General features: G+C 37.5%; 2 protein-coding genes across 4 annotated transcripts; one reads left to right on the top strand and one right to left on the bottom strand.

The window, feature by feature from the left end:
* Nucleotides 1-249: 249 nt before the first annotated feature.
* LOC129271635 (NAD kinase 2, mitochondrial-like) lies at nucleotides 250-26495 on the top strand. The gene is made up of 8 exons (XM_064106279.1): nucleotides 250-811; nucleotides 10793-10881; nucleotides 13396-13647; nucleotides 14273-14497; nucleotides 15801-15896; nucleotides 16590-16645; nucleotides 17600-17777; nucleotides 21798-26495. The coding sequence occupies exons 1-8, from the start codon at nucleotides 416-418 to the stop codon at nucleotides 21814-21816; spliced, it is 1311 nt and encodes a 436-aa protein (XP_063962349.1). The 5' UTR covers nucleotides 250-415; the 3' UTR covers nucleotides 21817-26495.
* LOC129272079 (uncharacterized) lies at nucleotides 17921-26737 on the bottom strand. 3 transcript variants are annotated; one of them, XM_064106280.1, is made up of 5 exons: nucleotides 26628-26737; nucleotides 25285-25572; nucleotides 22743-24664; nucleotides 22173-22275; nucleotides 17921-21992 (listed from the first exon to the last, which is right to left on the bottom strand). In XM_064106280.1, the coding sequence occupies exons 3-5, from the start codon at nucleotides 23443-23445 to the stop codon at nucleotides 21989-21991; spliced, it is 810 nt and encodes a 269-aa protein (XP_063962350.1). In that variant the 5' UTR covers nucleotides 23446-24664; nucleotides 25285-25572; nucleotides 26628-26737; the 3' UTR covers nucleotides 17921-21988. The 3 variants fall into 2 exon arrangements, 1 of the variants encoding a protein (XP_063962350.1); XR_010295020.1 differs by lacking the exon at nucleotides 22173-22275.

Raw genomic sequence — 26737 nt, forward strand, 5'->3', positions numbered from 1 at the left:
TACGTCTGCTGTGAACCCTTCCCTCAGGGAAAGTGGTCTGAATACGTACAAGCCTTATGTCAATGACTTGTGTACAGAAGGTCCATTTGTGCTGGTCTTGTGCGAAGACCCACTTGTTGACCAATGTTTCATCAGGGTCGTCTGGGGGTCGTCTGTGCATATGTGCCTGCAGATTACCCCCCCCCCCCTTCACGTTGCAACCGCTAGCTAGCTAGCGCGCTAGCGACGACTGAGAACAAGACTACCACAATGTGCAACTGTGCAAGCCGCAACTGAATTGAACTCTGTTTTTCGTGGACTTGCTCAACTTATTATCTGGGAATCTCAATCAAAAAGGAAACTTTGTTTGAATTTTGTGTTCATTATTGAAAATTCACATGAATACGTAGTTGTAAACCGAACTGCGTGGTCAAACATGGCAAGCCTGCCTTGTTTTCAAGCCAAACTACATCTACCGAGAGGGCAGCTGGTTTGGACAAAGTTTCAGCGGTTGCACGTATTGGAAGCCGCCAGAAGTACAGGGGTCGGAGCTTCTACCTACCCGCTGGTGGCGATAATTACACGGAGTACAGCAACATCGACTACGTGCGATTTAGGGAGTAGAACAAAGGCAAAGCCACATCAAAATGACAGCCGTTTAATGATTTTTCGTGAGTTCAAACAAAATTTTAGGAGACAGAGCATTAGATCGTACTCATCTTCCAATAAATTTCATGTTTCAAAGGTTCTTGTTGTTCCCAAAACGACAAGATACATGTTTGAGAAACAGCGCTTCGGTGGAGTTGAGACAGAAGAACGAATCAGACAAAGGGTAATGACAAAAAAAGCTTTTAATAAATTTCAAAGTGTTATCCTATGTGGAATATATTGATATCAAGTTTGTTAGAGTTAGACATGGAAGAGAGAGGTATGTCTATCATGTTTCATTAGCCCGAGATCAGGGGGTGTGAGTGGTCACAAATAAAAAGATCTGAAAAAAGCTGAAACTTGTAGAAAAAGTCTGAAATAGAAAGAGCTCCCATACTTTTTGTACAGAGGAAAGCCAAAAATGAGCTGAAATTAAGCTGAAAATCAAAACGAAAAAAATCTGAAATCAGATAAAAATCTGAACTCTCACACCCCTGATCTAAATTTATCGTAAAAATTAATAACATATCATTTTGAAAAACATGCATTATAAAAAATGGCCTCGATCTATATGTCTATCTATGTTTACGTTAGGTAATTATCTCATCCATTTTTTTTTTCTTTCAATAGGTTGAATAGTTTTGTAGAATATAAAACTCTAGTCTAGAGAATCCAGAGAGTAAAAAGTTCTTACAATGTATTTAAACTACATGTATATGATTATGACCCACAACTTTTTCTTTGGAAGAGATGTGCATACAATTACCAGAAGGGGCTTAAAGCTTGTCTTAATTTTATGCACAGCTCTTCCAAAGGAAAAGGATATGAATTGAATTGAATGTACGTGTAGGCTGGTGTGGTAAAATGTACCACAGTCTGGGGCACGCGCGACTGCTCCCTACATACATGTAGTACTGTGGGATGGGTTGGAGCAACTGCCTCCTTGGTTGGAGCATAGAATACACATGTACTATGGGCTAGAGGCTGTGTGCACACAACAATAGACCCAAACCCCCAAGCCCTGTGCATTCATCCATGCTTGGGTGCACAACTCAGGTCTCAGCATAGCTGCATAGTCAGGCCAGCCAAGGGATCTGATCATCACTTGATAGTCGACCGGTGCGAGACGAGGACGTCTGTGTTTACACAAATCTACCTTTGCTTCGCCCTTTCGCCCTTCGAGTTCCAACTAGCTGCGGCAACTATACATCACACCAATAGCCATCTACATCAAGAATACTTCACACCAGTAATATCTACAAGTTACTTTGGGCCTGCTTTTTGGTTATCTTTATTTTCACCGTGCCTTGCACCAACTTTCGTCTGGTGAGTATCTCTAAAGTTTCCTTCTGTTAATCCCACTTTCCACCCTTTCCCTCACAGGTGATATATACTTATTACACCTAAAATTACCACAGTGGCGCTGCGAGCAGGGTTCAAGGCAGGCTGGACCGCCAAGCAGCGAATTAATAATTTATATTTGTGTTTGAAGGGGCAAGCTGCTGAACTTTGCGCGGCTATATTTGAATGCGACCCCAAAATTGATTACTTGTAAATTTGCAATTGATTGCAAATACTTTCTAGCAACACCCCATTAAAAAGGTGCATGTAGAACTATTCAGGCTAAACTGTATATACATATAGCTCAAAACAATCCACTGTTGAGATAACAAATGTCAGTTATTCCAAAAATATCAAAGAATTGATTTCCAACTTCCAAACTCTGTTTTGTCACCAGAATTAATCAAGAGTGCCATATACATGTACATGTATAGGAACACTTGTACGATTATCCATTCATTCCTTTTTTTTTGTTCAATCCATATTTCATTGTTCGAAATACAAATCCTCAGAAAATTTATTTTGCCTCATTGATTGTGGGCCCAGAAGCCACTGTGCAGCGCCAGATCGATGTTGCTCTGTCCCTTAAATTATTGAACGCCAAACAGGGCAGCAGCAACTCCCATCTTTTAACATCTTTTGGTCTGAAGCATGCTTGTGGCAAGGGTGCTAAATTCATGTTTGAATGAAGTGTGCTAAATCAAGAAATATTCATAATCCATGAGCGCGACAGTAGATTAATATATGCGTTCTTACCTTATTTGGAATCATTGCGACCCGTACAAGGGCCATGATCAAATTTTTGGATACTACCCGCTTGAGGGTTTATTTTTCTATCCTTAAATTAAAAGGCGACAACGCTGTCCTAAAGTCGGGGGGAGTGTGGTAAAATGTACCACAGTCTGGGGCACGCGCGACTGCTCCCTACATACATGTAGTACTGTGGGATGGGTTGGAGCAACTGCCTCCTTGGTTGGAGCATAGAATACACATGTACTATGGGCTAGAGGCTGTGTGCACACAACAATAGACCCAAACCCCCAAGCCCTGTGCATTCATCCATGCTTGGGTGCACAACTCAGGTCTCAGCATAGCTGCATAGTCAGGCCAGCCAAGGGATCTGATCATCACTTGATAGTCGACCGGTGCGAGACGAGGACGTCTGTGTTTACACAAATCTACCTTTGCTTCGCCCTTTCGCCCTTCGAGTTCCAACTAGCTGCGGCAACTATACATCACACCAATAGCCATCTACATCAAGAATACTTCACACCAGTAATATCTACAAGTTACTTTGGGCCTGCTTTTTGGTTATCTTTATTTTCACCGTGCCTTGCACCAACTTTCGTCTGGTGAGTATCTCTAAAGTTTCCTTCTGTTAATCCCACTTTCCACCCTTTCCCTCACAGGTGATATATACTTATTACACCTAAAATTACCACAGTGGCGCTTGCGAACCTTACTTTGCGCGAATTGGTATCCCATTGGATTTCAATTCATTTTCATTTTGATTTATTTTGAGTGTGTTTTGGGAGTGTTCTGCTTCCTTCATAAATTTTTGGAAGGGGGTAGATATTGGATATATTTTGAGTGTTTAAAAGATCAAAAATACATTGTGCTTTTGATTTTGTATTGCTTGTGATATGATAGTGATATTCTGATTATATTTCTGAATGCCTATTGTGTTGCATGGGAGTGAGACTCCACAAATAAATTTGTATTTTTGACATTTTGCAAAGCATTACTTTTACATTGGCTTTGAACGTGGTATCTTGAGTTGAGTTAGATGGTCAGTCCATCTTCCTTTTACAGCATTTGTACAACACGTCACAAGTCTTTTATACGCAATTTGTTTGTTTTTTATTCAAAACTTGAATTAATTTTACTGTCCAACTTTAGTGGGATAATTATATCAAATTTGTTTCCAGATTATCCCAGCTATCAATTTTGTAATATTTCCCAAATTGAGCGAAATTGCGATTTTTAGAATAGATTTTCTAGTCTCTTTCCCATGTTTTGTTTGTGTCATTTTTGAGTGACTCTGAGTGCTGAATTTTCATGCTCTTTGCTGTGTTTTGTTTTTTAACTTTTGCCTCGGGCGTGGCTCAGTTAGTGAATGGACCAAGCTGAATTGTGCTTGTTTTCTTTCACTTGTTAATAGTTGAGCATTAATTCAATAGTTTGGTGATTGTTATATTTTATGTATAGTCACCACATTTTCCAATGTGAAATAATTCTGTTTTCTGGATTAAAATAAAATACCCGGTAGGTGGATACAATATTTTCAACCATTTTTCAAGGAAGTTCCTTAAAACAAAGATATAACTGTTTGGATACTTTGCTTGATTTTAGGAATTGAAACTGGATAGAGTCATAGACTATATTTGATTTGCTTGCTATTGAATCTCAAGGTGGGATTAGGAATTTAATTTTCCGCTTTGAATTTTATATTATTCCACGTACAATTTCAAATTGTTCTGTGCTGAATGCAATTTCATAATAGGAAGGCATTTTCTACCTAGAATTTTATATTCTGGAATATATTTCTTGCTTTTGAGCGGTTTGAGTTTTAGAACCAAGCAATTTTGCAAAGAATTTTCTGTTAGGTCAAATTGGGTTTTATGTTTCTGAATTATGGTTGTTTGAAATCAAATGTTACCTTTTGATCAATCTGTGGAGATACCACATGTACTTTAGAAGTCATTGGCAATCGTCATCATCTTGGTTTACTGGGCAGAGAAGTTCAAAACCATCAACTTCACTTATTTATGATGGCATTAATGGGAGCTGGAAGGTTTTCTTTCAACAATTTTCTCGCGATGCAGATAAGGCAGGCTGGACCGCCAAGCAGCGAATTAATAATTTATATTTGTGTTTGAAGGGGCAAGCTGCTGAACTTTGCGCGGCTATATTTGAATGCGACCCCAAAATTGATTACTTTGATTTAGTTTTTGAATTGGGACAAAGGTTTGGACTTGATCCACCCAATACATTCTCTCAAAATGTTCAAACCCATCAAAGAGGGCATAGTTCTTTTGTTAGCCAGTCTTATTCATACTATTTTCCCAACCCCAGAACACAATCTCCAGTTCAGGTTACCCCTAATATTTTGCGGGATTCTACCACAAAGTCCTGTAGCTCTTCAAGGGACTCTGATGGAGTTGGAAAGTCTCAATGGAAGACTGAGATGGCCTCTATCAATAACATGTTAGACAATCTAATTAGCACCCTTGCTACATGTAAACTTTCAAAATCTAATAACCACCCAAACTGGGAAGGGTTGAAGATAGAGGCCGACCTTCAACCTTAATAACAGAAGGCCAGGGTTCCATATCAAGCAAAAAGAAATTAGATCCACCCAAATCTGGTAGTCTGATCTCTGGCAATGGGGAGGGCTTTGACCCAACAGTTGAAATAGGTGTGGCTTTGACCACATCTCTTGAAACTGAGGGCTCCCAATCCAGTGGGGAGGGTTTTGACCCGAAAGTCGAATCAGATGTGGCTTTGACCACATCTCTTGAAACTAAGGGCTTTGACCCTAAAGTTGAATCAGATGTGGCTTTGACCACGTCTCTTGAAACTGAGGGCTCCCAATCCATACCTGACCAGGGATTGACTTCAACCGTAAGGGTGAAGCTTGATCTGAGCAACAAATTAGATGAAGGTGTTTCCTCATTTTCTAGTGAGGGTCCATGCTTAATTGTTAATGCACCTATTATTTCTGAATCTGCAAAGGAGCAGTGCAAAGATATTATTTCTGATCCTTTATTTCTTAGTACTAAAGTGGTAGAAAGAGAAGCCACTCCAGCCAAAACAGAATTGTCAGCTGACGTAAATAAAATGACTGTCAATTCTAACATTTCTGATAGTTCAGAAATTGTCTTTCAATCCAAGTCTAATTTGTTTGATGTAGATACTTGTAAGACTGAGTTGAATCTGTTAACGGGATTGAATCCTAACATGCATAACCGTACAATCCACACCAATGGTGTTGCAGTTACTCAGCATCTCAATCTCAGGCGGAATGACCAGCCAGTGCATCTTGGTTTTGCGCGAGATCACCGTTGCTATCCATTTAGGTTGTACGGTACCACCTTGGTACCACCGTGGAATTGCGTAGATCTATGCTTTATTTTGCTCGCATACATTCAAGAAAATGTATTTTGGCATTGATCATTTTATGTTGCTATAATATGATTTTCCCAAGTTCGATTAGGGATTTGAATGCTGGAGAGAATTCTCGTAACATTCCTTTTACAGTTATTACTTAGAGACAAATTGTTTTGTAATCATTGATCAATTTTTGACTATTAAAGGAATTTACACCATTGCTTGATATTCATATTTTTTACCAAAATTGATTTAAATTTAAAAGCATGGTGTTCTAAATATCCAAACCTGAAGATTGACTTCCAGTTGTGATTAGGAATCAAGAGCTGAGAAGCAGAGAAAAGCATTTCTTTTGCTCAATGACTCTAACCCTAATCATGATTTGATTTTAACTTTATAAAAAGATTTCAAGGGGAAAATATCCTGAAGTGTATTATTTTCATTTTTCGCATCTAGAATGACCATTCATTCTTTTTATGATGCACTAAAACAAGTGAGTGACAACCATTGCTCTGATATTTTATTATTCAAAGCATATTTTTCTGGGAGTATTACCCCTGAATCCTCAAAAATAAAAAGGAGGGGGTAGGGGATAATGAAAATTTCATTAAATATTATTCAGTGATTTTATTAATTTAATGTAAACCGTGTCTGTGAACATTGTTACTTTATCCCTTTAAATTTTAAATGATTATATTGAGGAATGCTTTTAAAGTCAAGTTTCTTCCATCCAAGCTTAACATGCGCATATAACATACAGCACACCCTTTAGGTTTTATCAAAAGGGGTAAAAGGCTTTTGAATTCAAAATGATTCAAAGTTATTTCCATTGATAATGTTTGTAAGCAGATTCCTCAGGTAATTGTGTTCAAAGCTTTTGTACAAAACTATTCCCCTTTTAATTAAGCAGATGCTAGATAATTTCATTCAGTGCTTTCTGTAGAAAGTTATTTCCATTGATCAACAGGAACTTCAATGAATGAAGATCTGCAGAAATCATTCCAAGATAAGCTATTGATCAATTTCCATCAAATAATACAAATGTATTTCTTTTGTTTCTTAAGCAGACCCTCTGAATATTTGAGAGCAGACTTGAGAAACATCCAAATTTATTGTCTTCAACCCTGGTATTGCTTCCATTTAATTGCAGAACATAAATAATAGGTTGGAATTGCTATTGTCTATAGAAAGGTAGGGCAATCTAATTAAAGGTGACCCCAACTTTTCAGACTAAAGGTGAAAGCTTGTAAATAGCTCACCTTTGGAGCAATTCCTCTTCCAGGGCAATGAGTTATGTAATTTGCATTCTTTCTCTTAAGAATCTTCCAGGGCTACAGTAGATACAATAGTTCATAGGAAGCCAAGTCTATCCGAATTAATCTTAATTGTTAATCAGGGGTGTTACCAGGGAGTTCAAATTCAGTTGGTTTATTCAGCACATATTTATTTTGAAAGTACTTGTTATTTCCCATGTGCTTGTCCATGGTCAAAATACATGTAGTTACCTTGGAATATTTTTTGTGCTGATGAACTAACAATGTCTTTGTTAGAGTAGCTGCAAAATTGACATTCATTTTCTAAAATCTGACATTTTTACTATCACTCAGAATGTCATTGAATACAATCAAACTTTTCAAGTAAAACTACATATGTATCTAGAATAAGATGGAATTAGTGTCATAGGACCTTTAACTTGAAAAGCTGACACTGTTATAATATTTTCATGTAATTGGAGACAAGAATTACACGAATGTAAACACTTGTCAATCTATATATCTTTTTGATAGATGGGGGTTTAATTTGTGGTCTTTTATTAAATTAGTTAATGAATAGAACTTATAACTTGAGCAAATGAGTTTCCAGTCCATTGCTTCCAAAATGTTTGAGTAATTTACATATCAGGTGAAAAATATTATGCTACTTAACATTTGGGCGCAATATTCTCGGGATTATTTTAGTACTAGATTATTTAATGTAGGTTAGATGTGTGTGAGGTCTTGAATTTTATGACTTCAGACTTCATCATTTTGCAGGGTTATTCATTTTTAAACTTCACGACCAGAATGTCTTTTTCTTTATTCTGGTTATAGCCTCCTTGGGAATCTGTTAACTTATGGATTTCTGCAAGGAAGATATAAGAATCGTTGAAACTAAGCAAATTGATAGAGTTCAATGAGGTCCTCTTTTTACTGGATAGATGACAAATATTAACAGATTCTCCTAAATCTGATTGTTCGTCTCTTGGCAATGAGGGCGGAGATCCATCGAAGGACTCCAGACCCAATCCTGGCCGAGGACAAGCCCCAGAAATTGGGATTTGTATTTATTCAGTAATATTAATCAAGCCCCAAATCTAAATGTCTAAGAATTTATCTTTATGGAAGGGATTAAGACTAAAACAAATTTTATAGAAATTTTGTCAGACCTTTGGGTCAACTATTTTGCTGGCTGCTGCAAGCATGCGTTCATATGTACATTACAAATTGTAGACATTCCAGTATTCCTGGGATGAGGTTAAGCTTGTCAAGTGAAGTGTTTAACAATCAAAGGATCCTTTCATAAATTCACATTGATGAGCTACCCCATTAACTGTCTGCTCAGAAAGCTTAAACTTTTTCACAAGAATTATTTTTCTGGTTTAAAATTAAATGTACACATCGGCTTTTGTAAACAATTGTTAGGGTGTCTTTCCCTTACAGGAGTAAAGATTTCTAGATCTTGACTTGTGTAGGGTGATAGTACGCCAACAAAGTCATTCTCCCTAGATTTCTTATTTACATTGGTCAACTTCTTTACAATTGACCACGTTTTCATCTTATGAATATGAGATATCATTCCTGGGATTTCCTCTTGGAAGTCAAGTTCCAATAATGATGGGATTAAGACTTGCAACAATTGTTGTAGCAAATCCAGTCGTTTGGCTAGAACTTGCAGTGAAAGTTGAGTCTAGAACCTGCAGAGAAACTCGTGGTCTAGAACTTGCAGGGAAAGTCAGGTCTAGAACTTGCAGAGAAACTTGTGGTCTAGAACTTGCAGGGAAGTCAAGTCTAGCAGTACAATCGGTTGCAGACAATCTAGTACAGAACTAGAGTCAAGACACAGCTATGACTTGTGCTAGACTTCAAATCTCGTACTACATAGTGTTTTTTTAAAACTGGTCAGTTTCTGACCTGTCGCAATACTTCGGCAGCAACATCTGTATTTGACGCAATTGCGTGGAAGCATTAAGTAAGTCTTCCCAAGCATTTTAGAAAATATGCATTTCATGTATTCTTTATATCCCTTGCGGGCGAAAGGCTTGACCTTCGCTCTTCTTGCAGTCCATTTTGATATTAATATTTTTGCAAAACTTTAGAAACTCCCTTGTAGTCTCGGTATTAGCATCAAGCTTATCATGTGGCAGCGTATGTTTGATTGAAATACTTGTATTAAAAAGTCACATTGATAAGTCTCCCCTTGACCTTTTACCTGAGAAGTTGGATAGTTCTTTTATTTAAAATAAATTTGGGCATATAAATATACTGACTAAATGGCATGTTCATCCTCTGACCCTTGCGACTCCAGACAGTTTCTTACAAACATCTGAGAGCGGCAGTGGATTAACATTTATCGTTCCCTCCTTTCACTGAGGACTGCTTAGATCCACATGTGTACATATGACATATGGCCGGACAGTCCAAAAATAGAGGAAGTAACGATGTCCTAAAGTCGGGGGGAGTGTGGTAAAATGTACCACAGTCTGGGGCACGCGCGACTGCTCCCTACATACATGTAGTACTGTGGGATGGGTTGGAGCAACTGCCTCCTTGGTTGGAGCATAGAATACACATGTACTATGGGCTAGAGGCTGTGTGCACACAACAATAGACCCAAACCCCCAAGCCCTGTGCATTCATCCATGCTTGGGTGCACAACTCAGGTCTCAGCATAGCTGCATAGTCAGGCCAGCCAAGGGATCTGATCATCACTTGATAGTCGACCGGTGCGAGACGAGGACGTCTGTGTTTACACAAATCTACCTTTGCTTCGCCCTTTCGCCCTTCGAGTTCCAACTAGCTGCGGCAACTATACATCACACCAATAGCCATCTACATCAAGAATACTTCACACCAGTAATATCTACAAGTTACTTTGGGCCTGCTTTTTGGTTATCTTTATTTTCACCGTGCCTTGCACCAACTTTCGTCTGGTGAGTATCTCTAAAGTTTCCTTCTGTTAATCCCACTTTCCACCCTTTCCCTCACAGGTGATATATACTTATTACACCTAAAATTACCACACTGGTATGGTTAGATTATGTAGCTTGTGTACAATATTTTTAAGTGCATGACTTCAGAAGGAAGTGGCATGAAATAATAAATAAATATTGGTGGGATCATCGCTTTGATCTTCCATGACTACCACTCCTCTGCATGCATACAGTAATAAATTCACCAGACTAAAAGTAAAACCATAGATGGAGTGACCGGGAATTAGAGGCCACCGCCTTCTTCCTGTATCAGATGATGATGATGAAATTCTGAAGTCTTTAGTGTACTCAATCTTGTCAAATCAAGGTGAAGGTAATTACCTTCATTTTGGACTGGCCTAAAAACAGTACCCATGCTTCATTTCTTTTTCTTTTATAAAAGGTATGAGAATGTTATGCCTTTAACAAGATGAGTTGATGTTGAGGGTGGTTTTATCATTTTGTTTGTAAATGTATTTATTTTAGCTGATGGAGAGAGGATCAGACCTTGATTTTCTGAAGGATCGTCATAGAGTTCACACAGACAATACAGAGAGGTGCACAGACATTCTAAAGTAAGTGTTTTCTTGAAGAAATGATAATCCCTTTTGCAGCTCATTCTGGAAGCTAAACTGGGATGGGTGCATGTGCAGTCAATAGCCAACAGTGACGTTGGAGGTTATTTACAATAAAAAGTGGAGGGTGCAATTAAAAACATGGCCATATGAAGTCCAGCAGCAAACTTCTGATAATTGGGAAGGCAACCGCCTTGAAGTAGTGAGGGAAGGTGTGTTGATACATGTAGCTACATTGGGAAGTCTGTTCCAGATTCTCACAGTACGAGGATAGAAGAAATATTTGTAAGCGTCTACGGAAGCATCAGGTATGGTGAGCTTGATAAGAGGATGATCTTGTCTGCATATGTAGTGAGCTGAACTTTATATTGATAGGGAGTGGAATATCCACAATTTTATCATAGATTTTGAAGAACATTGTTGATTGTGCAAAAAGATGCCGAGAGTGGAGTTATATCAAGATTGAGGGTGGAGACTAGTTCAGTTGTGGTGAAGATGAGCTCTTCCTGTAATCTCGGTGCAGCAGCCTTCTGTACCCTTTCCAGATCTTCAACACTGGTGGTTGTGTGAGGGTTCCAGACCTCAGCTCCTTATTTTAGCTGGGGTCTCACAAGTGCTTGGTAGGCTCTGGTCCTTATTTCTGTGGAGCAAGGTGATAGATATGCATTAGTGATAGAGTCCTCCTGAGAAAGCCCAGTGTGCGACTTGCTTGGTTTTTTATTTGCTGACAGTGTGTATTCCAGCATAGATCCCTTGATATTGTCACACCCAAGTACTTGTAGTGATCAACTCTAGGGACGCATTGCTTAATGAGGTGATACTTGCAGATGCTTGTTTTTCTTTTTCTTTTTTGTAACTGAGAACTGCACATTTCCCGATATTGAAACCCAAAAGCCAGGTTTCCTACCATTGAAAGAGGGTGTCAAGATCTTCTTGAAGGGTCTTGTGATTTACTTGGGTCTTTATTTCAAGGTAAACAATTCCATCATCTGTGAATAGGCGAGTAGTGGATTCGATATTTGTGTGAATGTCATTTATGTATAGCAGGAAAAGGGCAGGACCAATGACAGAGCCCTGTGGAACGCCTGATGTGACGTCTTTCCAACTTGATTGTGATCCATTCACTACTACTGCCTGTTGTCTGTTCGATAGAAGTGCCATGATCCAGTGCAGAGTATCTCCACTTATCCCATAGTAGTCGAGTTTGATTTCCAAAAGTTGATGGGGTACTCGATCGAATGCTTTCTGAAAATCCAGAAAGATTAGATCGATTGGGCCTTTCAAATGGAGGTGTGAGCCTGATGGTGTCTTCTTAGTATTTTCAATCAGCGAGTAAATGAACCAGCCATTTCTATTAATTTTTATATTTTATCACCAATTAAAGTGGAATTTATTTGTGATTTAATAGGTTTTTTTGTATGTTTGTTTTTTGTCTTGTCTTGATCATTTTCTTTGCAAAATGTGAGATTTAAAGTAATTTTCCATAAATTCTGGCCATGTTGAAAGGGTTCTCTTAGAAAATGGAAACATTGTATAGTATTACACAGAGTCCCAGGCTCCCAGGTTTATTTTAGTAATATTGTTTGCTCTATCATTTAAATTCAAGGCATAGACAATGTTACATCACACTATTCAAGGGGAGGGGGGCACAAAAGATCAATTCCCCAGCCCCCCCCCCCCCCACCCCTGAACAATAGCTTCAGTGTCCGGATCTATGCCATATATTTTTACCAATTTGAAGAAAATGTGTGTTGAATGGGTTTAGTGTCCAGGTCTATGCCAGTCATTGAGAACAATATATAGTTTTACCAATTTGAAGAAAATGTGTGTTTAATGGGTTCACTGCCTGGATCTATGCCAGTCATTTGCAATTCGAAGGTAATTTGTGTTCAGCTCTGATGCCGGGGGGGGGGGGGGGGGGAGGCCACTTACATTGACGAGTGAATACCATGCGCGACCCAAAAAACATGTAAAAAGGATGTCTTTTTCAAGATAGGGCACAATACGTACGTAACGTAATAAGGGTGTCAAAAACACTAAAATAATGAGAAAAGGGTATCTATTTTCGCCAGGATAGCTACGTGTTTAGGGTCAAATTTGTGAGGGTGTAAAAAAATTAAGGCTAAAATGTTTTATAAAGGATGTACTTTTTGCCCCAAGAGTCAACACTACACGTGATTAGAGTACGATTTGCGCGAGATGTGGGAGGTGGTACTAAACCCAATGATGTAGGTACCGACGACCGACGTCCGTGACATAACAATAAACATATTGCTGTACTTGCTTAGGGGGTCAATTCAGGGAATACTTGCCAAGAGTATCGCTTTGTTTCCAATACTTGTTAAGGGTAGGGTTTCACACTCCTTGAAAATACGTGTTTAGGGTGCTTTTCGAGACCCCATGGTCGCGCATGGTATCCACTTGTCAATGGAAGTGCCCCCCCCCCCCCCCCCCGGGCTCTGATGTTATATTACTTTGTTTTCATTTAATTCATTTTTTATTTATCCAATTCAGAAAACTTGGTTTAGAGACAAGAACAGTTGATCGCTACCACTTCAATGATGATGCGGTCAGGTGGGCGGACCTCATCGTGTCGATGGGAGGAGATGGAACATTCCTCCTTGCTGCAAGTAAAGTTTTGGACCAGACGCCGGTGATAGGGGTCAATACTGACCCTCAGGGATCAGAGGGTCACTTGTGTCTTCCTAACAGATATACCTTTCTATTTGAAGATGCATTGAAGAGGATACTGTCTGGTGATTTCAGGTAATACAGTACTCCCCAAGGAGTGTAGAAAGTGTGCACCTCATGTACATGAAAGCCAGAATATGATAACCAGGACAATACCTGTAAAGCGCTGAGAAACAAATAAATAAATAGATTAATTTACTGATTTTCTACTTAAGTTATTAATAAATGAATAAATAAATAACTAAATGAAAAGATGAATAAATAAACAAACAAACAGATAATGATAATAATAGCTGGATTAGTGCTTTTTGCAAGATAATACAAAGCGCAACTACTTGTACAGTGGCTTTAGCTCAAATTTCCAATAATAAGATAAGATAGTAGTTACTTTTGTTTTCTCTTATTCTTACATGGGGATCCTGAACTCATGAATATGGTGAATATGTATGTAAATTAAGTCATCATACTATCACAAACTATATTTCTTATCAGTGTTGCAGTTTCTGTAATATGATAGGCCCCCAAACCCCTTTCACATTTGAAACAACATGGAAAACCTGTTTGATTTTGTTCACTATTTGTTGAAGAGACAACAAAGTACAGTTTTGTTGTTTCTCTGAATGAAGCGAGCTCCGGAAGCCCCTGTACTTTAAAAACAAAGCTGAAACTCCCTGTATGCTTTGTATACTATACATTGTAGGTGGATGAGACGTCAGAGGATACGAGTGACCGTTGATGGCTGCATGGTGAACAAAGATCCCATTGATCTCCATGAGCTTGAGCTTAGTTTCCCAGAGCACTATCATACCCACTGCCAGCAGGAGAGGCGCATGCATCAGGGACTTGATTGCATGGTCAAGGGACCACGAGTACTGCCTGTTAGAGCACTCAACGAGATCTTCATTGGAGAGTCATTGTCTTCCAGGTATGTTTTCCAATGTGATGTTAAAGGGATGGTCCGGGCTGAAAATATTTATATCTTAATACATAGAGTAGAATTCACTGAGCAAAATGCCGAAAATTTCATCAAAATCGGATAACGAATAATAAAGTTATTGAAGTTTAAAGTTTAGCAATATTTGTGAAAACAGTCGTCATGAATATTCATTAGGTGGGCTGATGACGTCACATCCCCACTTTCCGTTTTCTTATGTTATTACATAAAATCATAATTTTTTCATTATTTCATACTTGTGTGAATAATATGTCTCCCTGATAATGAAATAAGTTGCAGCAATAAATATCTAATGCACTAAATCAGTTGTCAATCCAATTTTTCTAGTTCTTGGAGGAAAAAATTGAATAAACCTAATTTCATATAATAAAATACAAAAGAACAAGTGGGGATGTGACATCATCATCCCACCTAATGAATATTCATGACGACTGTTTTCACAAAATATTGCTAAACTTTAAAATTCAATAACTTTGTTATTTGTTATCTGATTTTGATGAAATTTTTGGCATTTTGCTCAGTGAATTCTACTCTTGTTTATTAAGCTATAAATACTTTCAGCCCGGACCATCCCTTTAAGGCCCTGTCATATCGTTCTGTGCAAGCCTAAGAGTGCCTTACATATCAAAGGGGTGACACGACATTGCTCCTGCGACATTTGCTCTGGTCTTAATATCTCAGAGGTCATAGGGTTGGGGTGAGGATTGTAATTGAATTTTGGCTTAGAATAATGTAAAGATACGGATTAGGGTTCATTTAGTTTTGGAGTTTATGTCATGGAACCATTCAAGGGCATACAAACCAACATCCTAATAGACTCCCTCAAGTCCTCAACCACTCATATCTGGCCATATAATAATTGTGTTACGAAAAAGCAAAACGGCTACCTTTCCTCTCAAAAACATTTAGTTTCTTTCCAGGAATAAAATCATATACAAATTTATTCTCTGTATTAATTTATCGCAGATCAAGATGTGTATTTTATGAGTAGCTTTTTACAACACACAGTCAATAAGAATCACATGCAGTGTTGGTCAGCTCAACCCCCCCCCCCTTTAAGATTCATGATAATGATTCCCCCTCAATTAACATCTTCTGTGAGGATAGTTGAGAGATAGTGTGTGCTTGCACATTCTCTCTGGATCATAGTGCTACACTTTACTGATTTTGAATGTCGTGAACAGAAAGCAGACCATCAATTTAAAGTAGTTAATTAATTTATTAATTCAGTCATTAATTGTTATGATTACCAAATCTGTACAATTTTATTCAGAATGTCTTACTATGAGATGTCAGTGGATGATGGTCCGATGGAGAAACAGAAGAGTTCAGGGGTGACCGTTTCAACAGGAACAGGATCATCGTCATGGTAAGTACGCTCGTAGGGCTGCTACGCCTGCACAATATAGCCAGTGTATTTCAACGTACTTATGACAGGCCATTTCCTCATACTTTTTCTTCCAAGAAACCTTCATTCAAGTCATGATTTCCAGATATCAAATTCTAGATATCAAGAACTTATTTATTGATATCAAGAAATAATTTTGAGTTTTATATATTCAGGGTTAATTTCTTGATATCAAGAAAATAATGAAATAGACAAATATGTTACTTTTCGCTGGCTATACTGTCCAGGGTCCCATTTCATTATTAAAAACATTTTATAATGACAAGTGCACAATTTCTGTAACAAATTTACTATCAGCCAATCAGACTGGAGGATTTTAGTAGCTTTTAACTGTAATTGCAATTTGTTAGCATAACAAGTTTTATGAAATAGACCTCAGGTGTGACAGCCCTTTTAAATGCCTCACCACGCAAGGCTCTGTTTTCTTCAGTATCATTATAGCATAGGCCTTTTGTAATTCTCAATTGGACAAGAAATGATAGCAAAAACTTACTTTACACATGTGATCTTACCAGATATCCAAGACCTAAACATTTCTAAATCATCACAGTTGAGTGATGTAATGCGTATATGCAGATCTGCGTATATGTATTCTGTCTGAAGAATTTTATTTATTTTATATTTATATTTTTTTCCTTCTAATTGTCATTTCAGGTCTTTCAACATCAACAAGCTTTCTTGCCAAAGTGTTAAAGATATTCTAAAAATCAGTAAGTATTGTTTACTTTATAACTAATCATTATTTAAAAAGGTGGCAATATATGCCCAGAGCCCTGTCTTACACAGAGTTACGATTAATCCAATCAAACACAACTATGGACAGCCAGCAACGTTAACATCTAAAATGCTAATTTCAAGGTATGATGTATGCTCATACAACCGTCAATGTCTTGCCAGTTCAGTGTGCTTCTCTTTGTTTACAAAGGACATTGTGCAAATTTCCTGCAGAAAAAAATGATGTGGATGGATTTCCATAAAGTTGAGGTTGATCGGATCAATCGTAACTCTTTTGTAAGATGGGGCCCTGGTGTGAGCATTGATATCCTTCAGGGCCATGTAACATAAAGCTTAGCGATTGATCGTCCAGCTGATTGCTAAGATTTATTGCAAAAGTCTGCTCTATGATCAATCACTAAACTTTATGTTATTTGACCCCAGAAGTAAAGAATTTGCATTCATTTTTCTTGTCTATCACTGCTATTACTTCTGCTTTCAAGTCAAGATTCTCTTTTTTATTATTTTCCTATTTTTCAAATCTTCTTTCTTATTTTACTGTTTGAAGTTTTCGATATTTCCCAATCGTTTCACCCACAATTTGATCTTATGACAAAAACAAAGCAAGTGCCTTCCATGACTCCTTTGTTTCAATGCAACCATATTTGATGGGAATAAACTCCCTGCAGACATAGTAAGCTCATTGTCCTACACACCTTCAAAAACAAATAAAATTTCAATTAATAATACCATGAGCCACTCCACACGTAGCATGCTCTTCAAGTTAGCGTGATGTGTGAAGATCAGACATTTTGCTGACTCAGCAATACAGGTACAGAAGAATATAACTTTGTCTTTTATATTGTAATTATATTTACATTTACATCTGTGAACGTACAGGTACTAGAAGATGATTCCATTTCTTTTGTTGATATATTTCTGATTTTCAGCTAATGAAGAAATGGGCAGCAATCTAGCCACAGAGGATAGCACAGTGGAGAGGATAGCAGACCGGTTCAATTCCTCTCTCTTGTTTGATGGTGCCGACCCTCGTATGGCATACACTGTCAGAGATCCGGTAACAAACAGAGTCTACCAGTCTGACATGCCTAGGGGCTTTGCAAGGAAGTAAGTGATCTTTGATTCTATTCATATCCACAGTCCAGCCTTAAAAAAAAACTGTCAATATTTTAGCTATGTATTATCTGTTCAATGGCATATGTGTTATTCCATGGGGTCGGGGCAAAAATTGTGACATCAGGGTCGAAAAATAGAAGTGTTATAAATGAAATGTTTTATTTATTCTAAGTTTCATGGGACAATTCTTCAACTAAATCCACTCCAGGCGCTTCATACCACCCTGCATATTTGAGTAAACTGAGAAACAAGATTTGACAAAATACCACCGTTACACAGACATCATTTATCATCCTTGCTAAGACTAAATTCTCCCACTGTCAAAAGGGAGTTGATCTCTATTACTCTTAATAAACATTTTGCTAACAACATTGCTAGTCACATTATTCCCTTCCCAAGATGGTATGTATATTTTGAAAGATTTCGCATCAATAAATGGAACTTGATGCTCTGTGTGTATACCAGTGCTGTTCTGTGTTCTCTTTTCTCACCAGTCATGAAAATTCAATTTATGATGGCATGTAGAACAAGGTAGTTGAGAGAAATTGTGCCTCTACAGAATGGAATATTTCTCTTTGGAAATATTCAAGTACTTTTACTGGCCTAACCTTGCATTTTTGGTGTTACCACCATTACATGGACATCATGTCTCTGTAACAGAGGTATAATTTGGAGCATTATGGCCCGAATTCACAAAGGTGGTTTTGAAAACCCACGGTTGAGTCCATGGTTTATGCAGATTTCCTGTATAAATTACGCTTAATTTAGCACGTATATAAAAATTTCCAATGCTGATGCATGCTTTTGTCACAGAGCGCCAAATTGACGCCTGTTACCATGGTTAGATACGCTAATTTATACATGAGTCCACTGTTTGAAGAGTGGACTCATCAATTCAAAACAGTGGACTAATTAATAAAATAGCGTGGATAACCACGGCAACAGACATCAATTTTGCACACTGTGACAAAAGCATGCATCAGCATTAGACATTTTTTAATATACGCAGTAAAAGAAGCGTAATTTATACAGGAAATCTGCATAAACCATGGACTCAACCTAGGTTTTTCAAAACCACCTTTGTGAATTTCGGCCTATCAGTTAAGGTCCATCAATGGTCATTACATACCAAATTACACTTTCTGTCTTAGAATATTTGCACAAGACTAATTCTAAAGATTCCACTTCAGTCTGTCTCTGGAAACATTTCTGTTTCTGTCTAAAGACAACAAAAAAACTGCTATCTTATGATCTCCAAATCTTTGATTACTTTAAAATGTGAATATCTACTTCAAGATATTACTTTGAAATGTACATACCTCTGTTACAGGACATCATGTCCCCGAAATGGTGGTATAATAGTGCAGAACTGTCTAATAATGATATATAAACATTCTGATACATGAATATACAATATTGTATGTACATATATTGTAAGGAAAGATGCGTCAAGGTGGGTGAAAACATGAATAAATGTATTAATGGCTATTTTTTGCATAACTTACACATTTTCTTTGCTCTCTTTAACTATAACCTGCTATCTTGATAGACTCTGAGAGAATTTCCTAATGTCAGTATACATATTAAACTTTAATTCTTACGAGTTGAAGTAGTTTTTAACATGGAAAATAAAATAGAGTAGTAACAGATGGCAGCAGAACACTCTATGATGAAGTTATGCAAAATTTGCTTGTTCAACGTGATTCTTCAATGTGTATTACCACCGTTTCATGGACATCATGTCTTTATAATGAAGGTATAAACAGCACAGAACCCACTTTCTTTCGGTAAGTTGAAAAAGACAGTTTATATATTAAATAATTTATTACACATTAAGAGCAAAACACATCAAATGAAACACGAACTAATGCATAGTGAATAGGTTACTTTTCGCCACTATATCTTTTCTTATGATATCTGTAGACATCTAGATTGATTTCATGGCTTTGTCTGAGCAGTATATTAGATGTGTACAGCAATTTACTATAATTCTCTTTCACATCGCTGTTTTCGACATGGAAAACAAAGGAGAGTAAGAACACACAACAATAGAGTAGGCCTACTCGATGATTGGTGTTTGACAAAAATAACCTGTTCAACTTAACTTTTCAATTTTACTTTTCAATTTTTATACCACCGTTACACAGACATCATGTCCTTGTAATGGTCATATCGAATAGTATTACCAACACACCTAATGCAAGTTTACTCAACTTACTCAAGTGTAGAAATACAATATCTACATGAAAGCTTCTGAAATGCATAGCAATGAACAGGTAAAAGGTGTTTTTCCATACACAATTATAATTTTGATACCTTTGATACATTTCCCAAGTGAAAAAGATGTAGGAAAAAGCTACTAGTTAAGTTCTAAGCTAAGGTATTTCAAGGCAAAACAAGACAAGTGGCATGCAAGACATGGGCAGCACATGGTTAATACCTTACATAAATAACTTGTTCAATTTGATTACTCTATTAGACCAGTTCGTAGTTACTTCATGGACAATTTCATTTCTTGCATTAAGATTTCAAAGCAAGATATTACGTATGCATGCCTTACATAGCGGGATGAAGAAATTGAATAGACCTGGGCCCGTATTCCATAAACGAGATAAGCTTTTTGCTTAAGTTTTAGCAATTTGTCTTAGCATTTTGCTTGTCTAAGAAATCTTCCTTAACGATATTCTATAAACTTTAAGACATTTGTCTCAAGTCAGAGGATATGGCTAAGCCAAAGTCTCAAATTCTATGACATCATGAGAAAATTGCAACGTCGCGCAACTTTTGTCGCGAACCTAACAGCTGCTCCGCAGTAAAAAGTCTATGCATTTTGTGTGTTAAAGCAAAAATCGCATCATAAGAAATATCAAGATGGAGGCTGAGAAAAAAGGAAGGCAAATTTCACTGAAGGAGAGAAAATTACGCTAATAGCAGAAATAAGAGAAAGGGAAGAGATCTTGAGACCCACGCATAATTCACGTATCACGTTTCAGGATAAAGAAAAGGCTTGGGTCGAAATTGCCTTGAAACTAAATCAATTAAGACAGCTCACAACTGTCTTAAAGTTAGGGCAAAATTCTTAGCCATGTTAAATTTATGGAATACAGACTCTGCAGTTATAAGAAAAGTTGCTTAGCCATTCATCCTATATCTGTCTTAGTCACGCAAAAACTCTTAGCCAAATTCTAGGACAAAATTCTTTATGGAATACGCATCTTGGCAAAGAATTTTGTCTATGACAGAAAATAAGACAAAATGCTTAGATTTTTTATTTAAGCATGCTTATCTCGTTTATGGAATACGGGCCCAGGTGACTAGAATAGCACATCAATGAACACTCTATGAAGGTATTTGTCGCATTTCTACTTTGAATGCATATTAGAGGATGTTGTGCAATGTACTTGGCAATCTGTGAAATATATACCAGTCATTCGTGGATGCATTGTTTTTTTGTGGATGTGAATGAAAAACACAATTCAAAAGAATATATGAATAATCAAGACATCGAAGTTGGTGCTTATCTCATTAAATTTTAAACCACCATGTCACTTTAGTACAAATGACCTTCCTCTGATCATGAGCAGAATCTTCTGATCATGCGCAGAGTGGAACTACGAACTGGCTTATATGTTTTACCTCAGTTTATACATGGACATCATGTTCTAGAAATGGAAGTGTAGAAGTGAACATTAATTGAAATATAATCATGTCACTGGAACTTCTATACATTGGATAAAATATTAAGTGTGAACATGCAAAAGACAATTGTATAGTACTTATTGGCACAAATGAATACAAAAAAAAACTTACCACCTTAATATATATCTAATTTTTTCAAGATAAGAAAGAAAGTAATTGTACTAGGCTATTCTAATAAATATTCAAGAATAAAACTGCAAACATTTCCTTTGGTTGAAAAAACTCTGGTAAACTTCTTACGAGCAAATGCAAAAGAAGTATTACTCTAATTCTGACTGAGAATTAACATGCAATATTTCTCTCTGCATTCAGGTTACAACTCAGTTTATGAACTTCAAGAAGACCGGTGACCCAATGACGACTGTTTCAGGTTGGGGGAAGGATTCTGTCAGTGTCACAAAGTGGATGGGGGTAGAATTGTGCCGCGCCATCGGGCCAGGAGTACAGGTCACCAGATTGCCGCTTCATCTACTGAAGACGCACATTTCCACCTTCAACAGAGGCTACCTGTAGTTATTTGAGAAAAATAATGTTTGGAAATTTGACTATTTATTTTAATAAATTTATTAATAAACAAAACTTCTGGATTGTTTCCATGATATTTTATATATTAAATCATTTCTGTCTTTACTTGTCTTGACATTAATGTAAAATCGATCTAATATTTCTCAGAAGGGGGAAAATTACTTGGGCAATGAACAATGCATCTGATCTGTTCTTCGTTGCACGATACACAGGAACCCTCTCTGTGACAAAGTCTCATGCACTGCAGATCCAGAACACAGGTTTTCTGAAAGATAAAGCATGATGAACATTGTATTTTTTTAAACAGAATTTGTCATTTCATAGTTCATAAATTCAATATAAATATGATTTATACAAGGTTTTAATGAAATTCACATCTGCAATATCATAATTTACCTTCCGATTCAAGGTGATAATTTTTTAACATTCATTTTCCTTGCTTTCAAATACTATGTTCACTTTTGTAAATTTAATAACAAACCCCCAATATTGTGGAATTCAAAGCTTGTTCGAAAGATATTAAATGTTTTTGTCATAGAAAAATGGTAAATTACCTGTACATTTTGAAAAATGGAGATTTGATATTTAATTTGTCTCATGTATCTGTCTCTACACACTTATACCTGCTTAAGTGCTGTTCTGTTTAATCATGTAAAAAGCTTGTTCATTTGTTTGATTTATATTGTAATTTTTACTTTGATCAATAAAGATTGAAAGAAAACAAAAATTTACCTTCTGATACAGCTTCCTCAGCAAGTTCATCTGGTGAGGTTCCCGAGGTGGTAGTACTCACTGATGCCAACTGCGATGTGTCAGCGGTTGATGAGGTCTGCATGGCACCAGGATTGTTCTTTTCACCCACAGCAGAAGGTTTTACTGGTGTGTTGTCTGGGAGTAGAAGCTGAGTTGAGGTCCACTTGCTCACATAATCCTTGTTCAAATCATCTCCATTTGTTGTCATGCAAGGAATACAAAAGCATGACAATGTCCTGTGGAACAACTCTAATGGACCTCCACCATTCTTCACACAGGCAATTTTCCGTGTGTCTTTGACAGCTTTGACTGGGCCTGGTCTTTCATGGTTGATGTCACTCAAAGGAATGTAGAATTCTCTCCTAAACGGCATGCAAGGGCCATCATTGCGAGTTAGTTCCTCTTTGGCAAATTTATATAGTAACAAAGCATTGGGTATTCTTGCAGTTGAAGTACAAACTGCCATTGAGGCTTTCTGTTTCACTACAGCACTTTCTCCATCGGAAGGCCCCTTTCCGTGCCTTGCACCAAAGAAATGGTGATCTGTTGGGAGCTCTGCATGGGCGATATCTAAGAAGGCATTGATCGTGATCACTTTGAAGTGTGTGTTTTGACACCATTCACACAAGCAGCCCCTCAATGTGTTCAACCGCATGGGCTTAATGTGCTTTGGGCGTAGCATGAACTAGACGTCTTTATTTTAACTTCTGGATTAGCCTGCTGGAATTATTTGAACAATGATGAGATAGGCCTCTGTAACACAGCAGTTGATCGCATGGACTTTTTGCTGACATATTTCTTGTCGGGTAATTGGGTTGCCTCATCTTCATAAAATGATCTAACCATGACCTTCACCTCATTGGGTATGCTGAATGGATTGCTGTACTTCTCTTGTTTCTTCAAGTTTGCCAACAGCTTCGGCGTAGCACTGAATGTATTTTTTGCAAGATGCTGCTTTTTTAGCATTTTCAGACTCTGTAGTGATGAAGCCAACCTACGTCTTGCAAGTCTTGGTTTTTTTTTGCGTTTATTACGATCCTTCTTCAATTCCAGAGCCACATTTGTTGTGATGATGCTGTCTGTGTCTGTCTTGCTAAGCTTGATGCCTTTATCTTGAAGGGCTTTCCGTCTTCTAGGGGTGGAGTGAATGACAAAATCACATATGGTGTCAGAGAAGATGGTGGCATTTGGTGACAGTTTTTTGCAAGTCCGAGAGAGATATTTCCGCTTGGCTTCATGAGAGTGATGAGGTGTGTCATTTTTTTTTTTTTTTTTTGCATTTGCTGCCATTCTTCCTCTTGCAGTGTTTTCTCAGCGTCTGCAGCTTGTTGCTTTCTTTTTTCAAGTCTGTCCTCCTCTTATCTCTGTTCTTTTTCTTTCTTTTCTTCCTTGATTTTCTTTGTCTGTTCTTCAAGCATCTTCTTTCTGGAAAATTCTTGCAGTTCTTTGTCTTTGATTCTATTTGTCCTTTGCTTCATATTGTACTCTTTCCTCTTCTCTGCGGACCATGTCTCCCTTTGTTTTCTCTTTTCCATTCTCCACTTTTCTTGCTGCCTTTTCTCTTTTGCTTTCTGACTCTTTGATTTTGGTTTGTTGTTGTTTTTTGCTATGGCACGTTCCGCTCTCTGCCTCTCCCTGAACCGCCTCACTCGTTCTCTTGTTAGCTCCCTTTCCCTTTCCAGCTTCTCCCCTTCCAAGGTGGCATCTCGATGACGTTTGTATATCTGCTCATGTTTTCTCAACTCTGCATATTTCTCGTGCTTGCGTTCTCTCATGTGAGTTCTCCAATGCACTTTTTTCTCCTTTGAGCGAACGGTGGCAGTCGAACTAGAAGCCTCATCATTTGTACTCCCTCTTGACTGCAACTTTATCCGAAGAGGTGGAAGAGGTCCCATGCTTATCTGAATTATGAAAATTGAAAAATCAATTCTTAAAATCTATATATATTGCAATAAAAATTGACACTGAAAATAATCACACATGATTTTGCTTTCTGATAAAACAAACACCCACCCCCTATCCTAACATATAAATATATCAAAATTTTAAACACACACAAAAATGGGGGGAAAAAATAAGAGAATAAAAAAGAAAAATAAGTGCTGAAAAGTTTATCAACATTCAACACCATAAGAAAAGTTTTGGGAAGGTAACCAGAACTACAGCTTAGAATTAAAGATAATTGGAATAAGGCCATGCATCATCATGCACAAAGCACACCTACTATGTGTGTTGTGTGTGGGGGGGGTAGTAACAGAAATTATTTTGGGGGCCTCGTCTCCAAGATAAGCTGACAAGCAAAAAAAAGGAAGAAATTGCCCCCTGGGTGCTGCCACTGGTTCTAAAGTCTCAGTTTTTATTGCAAATTCAAAACCGATGACAAGCAAAATATAAAGGGGGGGGGGGCAATTGCCCGCCTCCCTCATGCCGCCACTGGTTTTAAATTTTCAGTTTTTATTGCAAATTCAAATTTGCTTTCTGACTCTTTGATTTTGTTTGGTCTTTTTGTTTTTGTTTTTACCGTGGCATGTTCCGCTCTCTGCCTCTCCCTGAACCGCCTCACTCGTTCTCGTGTTAGCTCCCTTTCCCTTTCCAGCTTCTCCCCTTCCAAGGTGGCATCTCGATGACGTTTGTATATCTGCTCATGTTTTCTCAACTCTGCATATTTCTCTGGCTTGCATTCTCTCATATGAGTTCTCCAATGCACTTTTTTCTCTGTTGAGCGAGCTGTGGCAGTCGAGCTAGAAGCCTCATCATTAGTACTCCCTCTTAACCGCAACTTTATCCGAAGAGGTCCCATGCTTTATATCTAAATTATGAAAATTGAAAAGTAAATTCTTATGAAAAAAACTTGATTGTGTTACATTTTCTTTTGTTCACTTGTAATGTGTATACATGTTTTTAAAATTTCTATATAAATTGCAATAAAAATTGGCATTGAAAATATGTAGGGGGCCTAATCACACACGCTTTTGTTTTCAGATAAAAAAACACCTACCCCCTATCCCAACAAATAAATATATAAAAACTTAAAACAATGAGAGAAAAATAAGTGCTGAAAAGTTTATCAACATTCAACACCGTAGGAAGTTTTGGGAAGGTTACCATAACTACAGCTTAGAATTACCGGTAATTGGAATATGGCCATGCATCATCATACCATGTGTGGGGGGGGGGGTAGTAACGGAAATTATTTTGGGGCCTCCCCTCCAAGATCTGACGAGCAAAAAAAGGGGGCAATTGCCCTCCCCCTGGCCATGGCGCTGCCACTGCCTGGTTTCTAAATTATCAGTTTATACTGCAAATTCAAATTGGATCATCATATGTGTAAGTTTGATACCCATATTACTGAGATATAACTCTGAATCAGTAGAAGTAAGTCCCAGATTAGGTACACATTTCAAAAAGGATAAATTTTGTGCCAAAGTTGAGATGTCATATAGGCTACATCAGACATATTAGGGCCTTAGGCTTAGCCTAGCTAGAGGCTAGAGTAGAGCAGTTTCTGAGTCGTCTCGGTCCATATCAAATTTTTGGTGTAAACAAAATGAACTAAATTGCGATTGAAACATGTTAGCTAGCATTCAAAACATGCCTGCACGGAATTCCAGTAATAAAAACATTATTTTCATTGGGGCCGTTCAGCAAATCTGGAACGAAAACGGCGATGTCTCGATTACATTTTTCTTTAATTACACGGAAAGATATATGTGGGACTGTAGTAAAAGATTTTGGAATGTTACTAATTGATAGCGATTTTTTCTTTTTTAAACTTAAAAACACTTTCTGCATGATAATACTTTAATAGTGCCACATTTTAAAGATAAGATTCAACTGATTTCATAATTGAATCTCCTTACTTACGTCGCTTTAAAAGGAAAACTTCTTAGAAATCCAATCCACCGTTACACTTAATCTTCGCTGGAAGATCGGCCATCGGAAAAGTCGTTCATGTGCACGTGGCCGTGGGTACC

Source organism: Lytechinus pictus, chromosome 11 (genome assembly GCF_037042905.1).
Source record: "Lytechinus pictus isolate F3 Inbred chromosome 11, Lp3.0, whole genome shotgun sequence".
NCBI classification, from domain to species: domain Eukaryota; kingdom Metazoa; phylum Echinodermata; class Echinoidea; order Temnopleuroida; family Toxopneustidae; genus Lytechinus; species Lytechinus pictus.